At 49.2% G+C, this 13424-nt stretch overlaps 1 protein-coding gene across 1 annotated transcript; it reads left to right on the forward strand.

Annotated features, from left to right (window-relative positions):
* Window positions 1-1935: 1935 nt before the first annotated feature.
* Window positions 1936-11381, forward strand: LOC136550041 (probable 6-phosphogluconolactonase 4, chloroplastic). Its single transcript, XM_066541475.1, has 3 exons — window positions 1936-2321; window positions 2417-2552; window positions 10732-11381. Exons 1-3 carry the CDS (start codon window positions 1966-1968, stop codon window positions 11209-11211), a joined length of 972 nt encoding a protein of 323 aa, XP_066397572.1. The 5' UTR covers window positions 1936-1965; the 3' UTR covers window positions 11212-11381.
* Window positions 11382-13424: the final 2043 nt, after the last annotated feature.

Below are 13424 nucleotides of genomic sequence, written 5' to 3' on the forward strand. Positions count from 1 at the left end.
GTGTGAGGGCGACATAGGATGGGCCGGCATGGCCACGGTGGTAGCAACATGCATTAAGAGGTGACACTATTGTTAGCACGATTTTTTTTTTGCAAAAGGAAAAACGAAGCTATACATATTTCATATACTTTTGTTTGAATTTTCAAGTGACGACTTGTTAGTGTAGCACGTAGCACGATAACATCCAACCCACTACTAGCAATGGAAATTCTCACTTGATCGCCTGTGGTGTGTCTGGAATGGAAGGGAATCTAAAAGCTGTAGTGCATCGGCAACTTGTTGCATACTGGCATGGACGCATGGTGCGATGTGCACTTGTTGCACTCGCACTTATCAACATTCTCCTGCTTTGTTGGCAACAAGACCCAGAAGGCGACTTAGTTTTGATATTTATTATGGAAAAGTAAAAAAAAATTACCCATATATACTTCTCAAACTATAATTAAGTATGTTTAATGATTACAGTTTTCAACAGGATACATATTCGAAAATACTTTCATACTCCACTGGTTTGTATGTGTAATTGAAAATAGTCAAAATGAAGCTTTTAAAAGCTGAGCCTAAACAAAATATCTATTTATTTACTACTATCGCCTTTCCCGAGTCCGTCTACTGCACAACCATGTGTTTTATACAATTCCAACACATGAATTTTTTTTTGCACCATAAGATTAAGATCCAACAGCCTCCATCCTTCTTCTACCTCTAGCCTTCTTCTACCTTCAGACAATCACAAGATTACAGATCTACATATCACAAATCACATATACAGAAAATAATTTTTTTTCTATGGAAAGATAAAATACAGAGGGTCGGCTAGCTGATGGGCCGCAGGGCACGCCGTGGCATCGACGCAGGGCTACGAGCTCTCGTAGGCGTACATGCATGCAGATGCAGCTTGCAGCCCAGAGCCCAGGCGGCCAGGCAATGGCAAGGACGACGGGGCGGATTAGATTTCTGTATTAGTAGTAGCAGCGTTGGGGCAATCAATTCTCGCGCAGCCCCTGCAGATCCTGCTTTGGCATGCTGTAATCGCCTCGCCTGCCCGGCCGGCCGTTTGGCGCCGCGCGCGGCCGGTGGCCTCAGGCAGGCAGGTCCTCGGCCGGTGGCCCCTGCGGACCCGAGGGATGCGGATATACCGAGACAACGATCCGATGGATTAAAATCTATATGTTTTTTTCTCTAAAATACATATGTGTTGTATAGCATTTCTGTTCCTAAAATGATATAATTGTTGGATATCAGAATTGTTTTTTTTGAAATAGGGGATAAATAGGTGCTATGCAACCATTAAAGCGAGTATAATAGTGCCTAGCCAACCGATGGAAAAGATTCCACGTCAGCAAAATATAGGCGGGAAAGAGGTGATGATAGGAGATAGAGTATGGAGCGCGATGCTCACGGAAGCTATGATGGAAGGCAAGAAACAAGAAAAAAAATACACGCATTTAGGCTAGTTTCATTGGGTCTCATAATCCAATTTTCAAGAGTCTCATGTGTTAGAAATAGTGTAAAAAACTTTGATCATCTGTCTTTATTTATAGTGTCATATTGCCATGTCAACATATTTACTAAAAGTTATTAGCTTATTTAATACCGATAAAACTCTGCCATGGATGATATTAAATAAGCTATCAGCTTTTCAAATGACATGGACATGGCTTATATTTAAATAAGCCACCAATAGGATTTTCAAATGACATGGCTTATTTAATACCCATGTGTTGTCTATAGATAGTGTTCAAATGACATGGCTTTCTTATTACGGTATAAGCACAACACTTCACTACAGGGGCGAATCGAAAGTTCGACGAGCAACCGCACAAGGCCGAATGTTGATCCCCAGAAATAGCCGTCTATCTTGATCTGGACGGTACAAAATACTGCACGCCTCTCCATCCACCTGTCACTCACCACCAGCCCCACATCACACCCCTCTTATAACAACAAGCAAACTACCACACCATGTCTACCTCCGTCTCCGCCGCCGCCGTTGCCGCTGCCGCCCTCGTCCCACGCCTCACCGGCCGCCGATCGCCGCCGGCATCTCGCGTACCAGAGATCTGCCGCAGAAGAATCAGATCCAAACCCCGTATCTTTTCTTCCTCCCCCTCCTTCCCCATTGTCCCCGCCGCTGCCATGGCCACCGACGGCGCCGCCTCCGATGCTGGGTCCAAGAAGAAGCTGCTCATCTTCGACTCCGAGGAGGATCTCGCGGTTTCGTTGGCAAAGTACACTGCGGATCTGTCGGAGAAGTTCGCGGCCGAGAGGGGCGCCTTCACTGCCGTGCTCTCTGGCGGATCCCTCATCGAGGCGCTCAGGTTCTTTAACTTTCCTTCCACCCTCAGAAATTAGCTACTTTCTTGGGTCATCTGGGGGACCAAGTAGATATCTCTCGTCGTCATTGGTTTCGCAGGAAGCTGACGGAGCCGCCGTACCTGGATTCAGTGGACTGGAGCAAGTGGCACGTCTTCTGGGTGGATGAGAGGGTCGTTCGCAAGGACCATGTGGATAGCAACTACAAGCTCGCCTTTGATGGGTTTCTCTCCAAGGTATTCTCCGCAATTTCTTGTTCCTTTGTCAACAGCTGGTTGTACTCGTTTCGGCCTTCCTTGTTACCTGTTTGGGTAATTGGAAGACATATCGCAAATCCAAGTTCGTTCATGAATTCGCAATGCTTTTGCATCATTTCAAGGGGATTATTTCCCCCTTATAAGTGACTGGCTAGATGCTTTTGTGTAAACCTAGCTTCCTTGTTTATTTTTTTAGCTGTTTAACTTTTTTTTTCTAATATAAATTATTTATTCAGTAGGGGACCCTACTGTTTCTTTCGAAAAAAAATTGGAAAACATAACCTGCTGTAATAAGGTTCGGGTTATACTTGGATAGTGCAAAATGAAAGCAATAGTTCTCGTGTAAATGAAACTAGATGATACTATGCGCGTTGCTGCGGGAATTTGTAGTGTTGTACATGGGGAAGGGGGTTTAAAGAATTTGAGAACTTATATGTAGCATCCACCATGATAGCTTTGAGAGTAGCGGCGGGATTGAGGGGGAATTTCAGATAAACAATGGATAATAATGTGAAATAAAATGACATAATAACACCATCTTATTGGTTCACTGTTAAAAAAAGTTCTGCAAATGTCATCCTGGTTTAATTACAAAACAAAGTGTTATGTTCGGAATCGCACATGTGGCAGTGGCGTCACACATGGTCGTATTAATAGACAGTATAATTAATAGTATGAGCTTGTGAGATACTAACTATTTGGAAATTGTGAATGTCTATGCTGCCAGCACTAAAGTACTGAACTTGGTGCAATGGTAATTTCTAATGGCATCTTCAGTAAGGAATCGATCTTCTCTACATGCTGAGGGAAATACCCCATTGTGGAACGATCCTTGGCTTATTCCTAATTTTGTCTTGAAATTTCCAAATAATGGAAGACTATGACCCATCTTCACTAACTGATAAACCTGACAAAGCATTTTCAATTAGAAGTGCTTATCTCTTGATTAAAAAAGGATGTATGTGGCATAAGAAAAAAAAAAGGATCCAAATACCCTGGCGGAAGCTGTAATTCCTGTAGCGATCCATTATGAATGTTGAATAATTATTGAAGCATCACCTGCTAGAGCTTATCTAGTAGCAAGAAGCAGAATCATCGGCATCACCAGCTGCTGGAGCTTATCTAGTAGAAAGAAGCAAAATGTAGCACAAGACTACATGGAAAGCACACCTATGTAATTTCAGAATTTGTTGTGACCTATGAACTTCTTTTGAGGAATCATTAGGGTCACACAAATCATTCACGGACTGATCTGATGACCGAAAAGGGCTCAAATGAGAAGAAAAATTAGACTACTTAAATTTGATAGCAAGAAGTATAGAAATCTAAAATACTAACTCCTAGGCTAATGAAAACAAACTTCCATTTAGACCTGCTAGCTGGATGTCACTGAGTAGGAGGCCGATGTAATACCCTTGGTGCAGCTAGTGATCTAGCCTTCAGAGGTTCCAGGATGGCTTCATAAGAGGCAAAATCCAAATTGCCATGGAGAAGGTTCATATATAAAGGGAGGCACCCCTGTACGTGGGGAAGATGAGCAGACAGAGAGGGGGACCGATGGACAGAAACAGCTGTTCAGTTTGTTGCACTTATGGCCACTGTAGATTGCGGCAGAAAAAGAGAACATGCGGAGGGGTGCTCACGGGTGGGCAGGCGTGGGAGAGAAGTGGGCCCTTGGTGACTTGTTGGTCCCTGGGATCCCTGCACAGGTAAGCAACTAGCTTACCAGAACACACACTCACTCACTATGGCTAGAGGTAGAAGAAGGGGTGAGCACAGCGCGCGCACACAGCACAAGCACCAACGTTGGCCAGGCTCTGCCCTTCTAGGTTTGTGGCAACTGAACTGCCTTTTCTCATTGCATAGTGGTAGAATATATACAACTCATGTACCAACTATAAGGTACATATGAGCATGGCTGAGTACAAGCCCCAACTACTCTCCTAGTACTAGCAGTACAATTCCTACCTCAGCCCACTATCAAGACATGGCTGATGTATTAGCTATCCAACTAATGTACCAGTGGTGGTCCTATTGTCCTACTGCTACAAGCAGCTAGGACAACAGAGAATAACCTATTGTCAAATCTGCTGTGCAGCAAATAAAGAGAGAGATCTAGTAGCAGATTATGTCTCACAATTCTTCCCCTAATCCTGCTGCTAACCCAAAGCCTTGACCTCATCCATGCCAATCATCTTCCTCAGCTCCATGAACCGCAGGCGCCCGAGTGACTTGGTGAGGATGTCAGCGAGCTGTCTGCCGGTCTCGACAAACTCGATGACGATCTGTCCTCCATCGACGCAGTCCCGGAGGAAGTGGAACTTGATGTCGATGTGCTTTGCTCCGGTCGTGGAGGACAGGATTCTTGGCGAGGGCGATGGCGGGCTGATTGTCCACCATCAGAGCTAGGCGAGTGAGCTTCCTCGCTAGTCAACTCGCCCAGCAGCCGGCGTAGCCAGACAGCCTGGCACGCCGCCGTGGCCTGCTGCGACGTACTCCGCCTCGCACAGTCGACAGTGCCACAATCTTCTGCTTCAGCGATTGCCAGGCGATGGGGACTGCTCCAAGGAAGACAAGCACACCAGAGGTGCTCTGTCGCCCGTCGATGTCGCCCGCCATCTCTGCGTCGCTGAAAACAGTGAGCTCTGGCTAACCTTCCGTTGCCTTGGGGGGTGCCTCACTGAAAACCGTGAGCCGTAGCCCACCCTTGCCGCCACTCTTGGGGAAGATGATTCGCTTGATCGAGCGACCCCTTACGTAGCTGCAGCAGCCTCTTCACTACCGTCCAATGGTCTTCACGCGGGTCCTCCATGAAACGGCTGACATACCCAACCGTGAACGCAATGTCTGGCCGGGTATGAGTGAGGTAGCGCAGCCCGCTGACGATGCTCCGGTAGCGCGTCGCGTCCACCTTCGCAGCGGTGCTGTGCTTGCTCAGCTTCAGCCGCTCCTCCATCGATCGGAGTCACGCACGGCTTGCACTCCGCCATGCCGCCGCGCTCCAGCAACTTCTCCGCATAGGCTCGCTGGCCTAGGGAGATGCTCTCTTTGCCCTTGCTTCACCTCGATGCTGAGGTAGTAGGATGCCGAGGTAATAGGAGAGCGCGTCGAGATCGCTCATCTTGAACCGAGTTGCCATCTCGCGCTTGAACTGATCGATGTCCTCCGCACGCGCACCGGTGACAATCAAGTCATCCACGTACACGGCGACGACGAGCTCCTCCTTCCCCCGTCGCCGCGTGTACAACGCGTATTCTGTGGCGCAGCGAGTGAACCCAAGCTCGCCCAATGTGGCGTCGAGCTTGGCGTTCCACGCCCGAGGGGCCTGCCGAAGCCCGTAGAGTGCCTTGCGCAGCTTGAGCACCTTGTGCTCAGCGCCCTTGATGGCGAAGCCCGGAGCTTGCTTGACGAAGACCGTCTCCGTGAGCTCGCCGTTGAGGAACGCATGACTTGACGTCGAGGTGGTGGACGCGCCAATCCTTCGCTGCTGCCATGGCCAACAGCAAGCGAACGACTCCATGTGCGCCACCGGAGCGAAGACTTCCTCGAAGTCGATGCCCTCGCACTGGACGAAGCCACGGGCGACGAGCCGAGCCTTGTACTTGACAATGGCACCGCGCTCGTCCCGCTTCACCTTGTAGACCCACTTCAACCCGATCGGCCTGCAGCCCACCGATGGATCCACCAGCTCCCATGTCCCATTGTCCTTCGATCGCCCTCATCTCCTCCAACATCGCCCGACGTCAATTGGCGTCGCGTTCAGCCACTGTGAACGTCGGCGGCTCCTCTGCACTGACAAGGAGTAGCTCTGGGTCATCCAGAAGCTGGCTAGCCAGTACAGGAGCTCCCCCTTCGTCGACAATGTTGTCCACCCGCCTGAACCGAACCTCCTCGCTGTCATGGAAAGCATCCACGAACTCGTCGATGTCGGTGGGTGGTGATGCGAACTCCAGTGGGGGTGTCCCCTGTGCTGCCGTCGCAGGGGACTCTGGTGGAGGTGAATGCGCCGCTGCTGGTGGAGACTGCTCTCCAGCAGTAGCCTGCTCTCCAGCAGCAGCCTGCTCTCCAGCACCATCATCTCCTCCTTGGATCACTAAGTGCTCGACAACAAATGTGCTGCTGACACCAGCAGCTTCCCTGGCGCCTTGATCCTCCCAATCCCAAGCAGCCATCTCGTCGAACACTACATCCCTAGAAACCACCACCTTGCCTCCCTTGGGATCATAGAGCCGATAGGCCTTGCTGCCCTCGTCATAACCCAACAGCACCATGGGCGTGCTTCTGTCCTCCAGCTTGCCGAGGTGGGGCTTTGTGTTCTTGACATGGCCAACACAGCCAAATGTCCTGAGGAAGGACACATTCGACTTGCGTCCATGCCAAGCCTCGAACGGCGTCTTGCCCTTCAGGGCCTTAGTGGGCACACGACTGAGGATGAACACCGCCGTGGTCACCGCCTCTCCCTAGAATTTCGCCGGCATCTTCTTAGCCTTCATCATCGACCTCGCCATGCTGATCACCGTCTGGTTGCGTCTCTCCACCACGCCATTCTGTTGCGGTGTGTACGGCGCGGTGTGGTGGCGCACCACACCTTGATCCGCGTAGTACGCAACAAACTCCACAGAGATGAACTCGCCACCGCGATCAGTCCGCAGCACACGCAGCTTCTTGCCGCTCTCCGCCTCCGCGCGCGTCTTGAACTTCTTGACCGCCTCCACCCCTCGTTCTTGCTGGTCAGAAGCTGCAGCCACAAGAACCGACTGCAGTCATCCACCAGCAAGATGAAGTACTTGCGGCCCCCATGCGTCGCCGGCGTGATCGGCTCACAGAGATCACCATGGACCAGCTTGAGGGCCTCCACCGCGCAATACTTCGCCGTCTTCGGGAACGACAACCTCCTTTGCTTCCCAGCCAAGCAGCTGTCACACAGCTCGTCGATGTGCTCGATGTGAGGCAGCCTAGTCACCATCTTCTCTTGCCGACTAAGAGCGTCGAAGCTGAGATGGCCATACCGGGCATGCCACAGCCACGGCTCCTCCGTGCGTCGTGCAGCCAGGCAGATGGGCTGCTCCACCTTCAAGTCGAGCAGGTACAGCCGGTTCCGGGATCTCTTCACCTTGGCGAGAAGGCGCTGTTCCCGATCCCCTGATCCTGAGGATGCCATCCTCGATCAGCACCTCACTGCCGCGTTCGTCCAGCTGCTCAATGCTGATGATGCTGGAGCGCAGTTGGGGGATGTAGTAGACGTCTGTGCTCCACCATCAGTGCTCGCCGTTCTGGCACCGAAAAATGATGGTGCCGCGCCCTCGGATCGCCACTCTTGAGCCGTCACCAAACTTCACTGTCCCAGTCACGTTGTCGTCGAGCTCGGAGAAGGCCGCCTTGGAACTCGTCATGTGGTTGCTGACGCCGGAGTCCAGATACCACCGTTGCTCCTGCTCGCCGCCCACACGTTCGAGGTGGACTTGGGCGCGCGGCTCGTCGAGGTTGACAACCTTCAGAGCCTTCCCGTGCTCCTGTACCGCCATTACCTCTCCCTTCTCCTCGGTCTCAACGTCGTGCAGTGCATAGAACGTCGCCATCAGGAGAGTGACCTCATCATCATCATCAGCTTGCACCAATGAGCCTCGACCTTCTTCTCCTGCTTGCGGTTTGGGCACTCCTTTGCCCAATGGCTTGTCTTCCCGTAGCGTCTGCAGGCGTTGGGGTTGGCCTTCTTCTTTTTCTTCTCCGAAGAAGCCTTGTCGTGGCGTTTGTCGTCGCCACCGCGGCTGGAGGAGGCTTCCCCGGACTTCTTCTCCTTCATCCGGGCAGCCCACTCCTCTGTCAGCAACAGCTTGCCGCTGTCCGTCGTTGCTGTGGCATGCTCCATGTGCTCGTCCACCACCCGCAGATGGCCGGTCACATCCTTAACGGTGAGGGTGGACAGGTCCAACATCGTCTCTATGGAGAGAGCGATCTGGATGTACTTCACTGGCACGTAGTGGAGGTACTTAGAGACCGTCTTTTCTTCGTCGATGGTGACGCCGTGGCTCCCCAGCTTGCTGATGAGCGACTGCAGGCGGATGGAGAAGTCGTCCACCGATTCACCATCACGGAATTTGAGGTTGGCATACTCTTGCTTCAGCAGCTGGGCCGTCGCCTTCTTTGCGCGGTCAGAGCCGATGCGCATCGCTACAATGGCCTTCCACGCCTCCTTAGCAGTCTTCTTCGCCCCCAACGGCTCCCTGTACTTCGCTGGCACAGCAGCGAGGATGGCCTCCATCGCTGACATGTCTTCTTCATTGTCGGTGCCCTTGTCAATGGCATTCCAGAGCCGCCAGGCTCTGAGCTTGACCTTCATAGTCACTGCCCACTCGCCATAGTTGGTGCGAGTCAGCTGTGGCCAAGTAGTGCCGCTTGTCCTCCCGCACCAGTGTGCACGACGACCTCCTGTCGTGGCTGGGCAGCCCCAGCAGCACTGTCGCCTCCCGCAGCTCCGCTGCTGTCTCCGAGCCAGGTGCCATCGCCAGTGATTAGTCCGGCGACGCAGGCGAGCCAGTACGGCTCCGATACCACTTGTTGGTCCCTGGAATCCCTGCACAGGTAAGCAATTAGCTTCCCAGCACACACACTCACTCACTATGACTAGAGGTAGAAGAAGGGGTGAGCACAACACACACACATAACACAAGCACCAGCGTTGGCCTAGGCTCTACCCTTCTAGTTTGTGGCAACTGAACTGCCTTTTCTCATTGCATAATGGTAGAATATATACAACTCATGTACCAACTATAAGGTACACATGAGCATGGCTGAGTATAGCCCCAACTACTCCTAGTACTAGCAGTACAATTCCTACCTCAACCCACTACCAAGACATGGCTGATGTATTAGCTACCAACTAATGTACTAGTGGGCCTATTGCGCTACTGCTACATCAACTAGGACAGTAGAGAATGACCTATTGTCAAATCTGTCTGTGCAGCAAATAAAAAGAGATCAGCAGCAGATTATGTCTTACAATGACGTGGCTTCACCAAATTACAGACAAAATCTGCTAGTGGGGGCCTCCTATGGTATAGTAGATGGATGCAAATTGTGGTGACAACCTATTGTACTGATGGTGGTTAGTCATCATTTAGGAGCATACCAACAGGTGGTGGTAGCTTTTATGTGATGTATTATGAATAGTTTTCATGTAAATGAAATGGATAGTGCAAAAAGAAACCAATAGTTCTGGTGGAAATGAAATGGATGCGAATTGTAGTGACAACCTATTGCACCGATGGTGGTTAGACATCATTTAGGAGCATACCAACAGGTGGTGGTAGCTTTTCTGTGATGTATTATGATTTATGAATAATTTGTCTTCCTTCATGCCTCATGGGATATGCTGGTGTCTCAAAGCATTTGATGTCCATGTCCCTCCTATACTCGATTTCTGTGAAACTAACCCTGCTATACTCTGCTGATGGTATTCAATTTCTGTGCGACAACTGTGCTTAAATAAACTCTAATATCTAAATTATTCCTGTAGATTGCAGTGATACACAAACCATTTTCTTGTGTAGCTTTGCTTCATGTTTTGTGTTAAATTTCAGTTTTGGAATCATATGCAAATATGAAATAGGTCATGGTATGGTCTTTCAGAATGAAACAGGTCATGGTATGCTGGAACTTAAACCAAACTTAGTTGACTTCATGATACAACTGTCTTGTACTCTGGCCATATTCGAGTTTGCATTAGAATCACATGTCTGGTTCATGAACTTTGGCATTTTTAGGTAGCCTTTTTATAATCTAGTCATTCATATTGTTTAACTAAGTTTGTTGCAGTTCTTTACATACAGTCCAGTACAGACTCTTTAGTCTGCTTTAACATTTTTTTTTCAAAATGATATTCAAAAACTAGATTAAGATTTTTCAGGTTTACCAATAGTGAGGCCAACAGTTTAGGTGAGTCATTAGCAATAAAAGAATACAGTTTCTGGTTTGGGTTTTATTAAATGATAAGTTTTATATGCTTATTTGTCAAGGCTCAAATGCTGCTTGAGCTCTAAACAATCTTGTCAATTACTTGATGTTTGTGGAGGCCCAGAGGGATTCATAACAGCATCAGCAGTTTTCATGTTCTCTGTAATCTGTAAGAGTAACTTGGTGCTGTCTTTCAATTTTGTAGGTGCCGATTCCTCCTGGACAAGTTTATGCTATAAATGATGCCTTGTCAGCTGAGGGAGCAGCAGATGACTATGAAGCGTGCTTGAAGCAGCTTGTTAAGAACGGTGTGATTTCCATGTCAGCAGCGACTGGATTTCCCAGGTTTGATCTCCAGCTTCTGGGAATGGGACCTGATGGCCACATTGCATCTCTCTTCCCTGGTCACCCTCTTGTTAATGAGAAAGAGAGGTGGGTCACATACATTAAGGATTCTCCAAAACCACCACCCGAGAGAATCACATTTACATTTCCAGTAATCAACTCATCTGCATATGTTGCAATGGTGGTAACCGGAGCTGGAAAGGCTGCAGCGGTGCAGAAAGCACTTTCAGACAAGCAAACCTCATCGGATCTGCTGCCTGTTGAGATGGCTGTTCTGCAAGATGGAGAATTCACTTGGTTCACTGACAAGGCAGCAGTGTCCATGCTGCAGAACAAGTGAAGTCCATGGTAATCTTAGCTCGAAGCCATTTTAGCTCATCATAAATAAAAGATCCAGGGGCCTGCATAGTTGCATTCGTCCTCCAGGATTTCATGTAAGGGAGACTTGAGCCTTTTATGTAGTATATATTGTTCGGACTTCGGAGTAATGTTTCAAAAACTCTTCTGGCTTCCGGCTTCTCTGAAACATTGCTCAATAAGTGTTTGGTTTAGTACATGGTTCACAGTTCCATGCTAGAAGCGTGGATACGAGATGTGGCCGCATTTTCTTCCAGGCTTGCTGTTACTGGCATGTCCCAGTTTCCAGTAGTTTTCAGTGCTCGTGCCATCTTATATGTGAACACTGATCTGCATTCCCAGTGATAGATTCCTCCATTGCAGTTCCCCTATCTGCACTTAAAGTTTTCAGTTGAAATATTTGCATGTAAGCTATTCAGCTGTCAGGAGTCTCTGGGCCTGCATATTTAGGGAGGGGCTGTTTCGTTGTTTTGCCGGCCCAAGCTAGCTAGGCCAGGATTGCCTCGCCTCGCCTAGGCTCGCTAGAAATAATTTTTGGTGTTTGATTCTTTTCCTTGCTGCTTAATCTCATTTCTTTCCCTCCCCTCATGTGTTCCCCTTCCTAATCAAGTTTGATTCAGAACGAGGAGATCTCCAGTTCGTTGGCAGTCAAATTGTACACAGCAACACGCAAGGATCACATCCGAGCTTAATATCTTCATCAGTGAGCACTAATAGCCTAACCCTCTTCATTTATCTTGTCAATATGTACATCTACATTTACACCCAATATTAAAGAGCGAAGTGATCTTTTGTCCAGTCTTTTACTTTTTGAAGTACCCTTGTGTCCTCTTGTCAAATTCATGGTCCGTGCATATACAAGTTAGAACCGTATGCATTTGTGCATCCAACAATGGTATGAGTATGTGAAAGCATCTAGGCCTCTAGTTGGGTTTCGGTGATTAATGACAATACAAGATTACTATGACTAACGTATGTTTTGCAGAGGCAATTAAGTTAGGTCATGATAATGGAGAATCGATTGGGCAATCAAAGTTGTCTGCCTCTACGATGGAAATCGTTTCGGTTTTCAAAGAATGGACGACAAGGTTAAGGATGACTAGTTCTAAGTGTCGATTGGAGTTGGAGTGACACTTAGAGTAGTTTAGGACTTTGTTTTTCCTTTGGCCGTACTATTAAGGGGGTATGGACGGGTAGCTTGACCTAGTTGAGTCTAGTGAGTTAGGTGTGGTGCACATTTGTTAAAACTAGCTCTAGGTAGCTCCTATGAATGCCTAAGATCCTTTAGAGCAAACTTCATTCACATATGATCGAGAGTTGGAAGTGAATGGAGGGTCAAATGCTGACCGGACGCTGGCCCCGGTGCGACCGGACGCTGGCCGCAGGGTCCGGTCAGTTCATTTGATCAGCTGACTACGTTCGGTGCGACCGGACGCTGAAGGGTCGACTCCAGTAAGGTTCCAGAGAAGGGAATCTGCAACCGGACGTGTCCGGTCAGTACTGACCGGACCCTGAGGGTTCAGCATCCGGTCGAGTCCAATGAGGGTCCAGTAAGGGTTTCATGCGACCGGACGCGTCCGGTCAGTGCTGACCGGACCCTGCCAGCGTCCGGTCAACTCATTTTTACTGGTTCGCGGGTTGAACTGACCGAAGCGTCCGGTCAACACGACTGGAGCGTCCGGTCACCCCGCAGAAGCTCATAACGGTTCGTTTTTCAGGCTGCCTTATAAATAGAAGCTCCACTCGTGTGTGGAGTTACTTTTGCTCATTCCAACAGCTGAGAAACACGTTTGTGTGTGCCAAGAAAAGCAAGGTTCTAGTGAGGTGATTGAGATTTGAGAATCCAAGAGAGTAGCCTCATTAGTGAATCAAGAGTAGCCAAGTGTGCATCCATCTTCTCATTAGGCTTCGTGTGGTCAAGTGAGAGTTTGTGCTTGTTACTCTTGGTGATCGCCATCACCTAGATGGCTTGGTGGTGGTCGGGAGCTTGGTGATCACCCGGCGGAGCTTGTGGATGACCCAACTCAAGTTGTAAGCGGCTTTGGGTGATTCGCCGCGACGGAGTGTCGAAGAATCAACCCGTAGAGAGCACTTGATTCTTACGCGGATCAAGGGGGAGCTACACCCTTGCGTGGGTATTCCAACGAGGACTAGTGGGGAGTGACGACTCTCCGATACATCGGCAAAACATCGCCG

The sequence above is a fragment of the Miscanthus floridulus genome, chromosome 4 (assembly GCF_019320115.1).
Source record: "Miscanthus floridulus cultivar M001 chromosome 4, ASM1932011v1, whole genome shotgun sequence".
In the NCBI taxonomy this organism is placed as follows: domain Eukaryota; kingdom Viridiplantae; phylum Streptophyta; class Magnoliopsida; order Poales; family Poaceae; genus Miscanthus; species Miscanthus floridulus.

Bases quoted from the DNA above. Each gene is read 5' to 3' on its own strand.
- LOC136550041 (XM_066541475.1), top strand. From the start codon at position 1,966: ATGTCTACCTCCGTCTCCGCCGCCGCCGTTGCCGCTGCCGCCCTCGTC. The intron at 2,322-2,416 runs GTTCTTTAACTT...TTGGTTTCGCAG, and splicing joins TCCCTCATCGAGGCGCTCAG to GAAGCTGACGGAGCCGCCGT. The intron at 2,553-10,731 runs GTATTCTCCGCA...TCAATTTTGTAG, and splicing joins TTGATGGGTTTCTCTCCAAG to GTGCCGATTCCTCCTGGACA.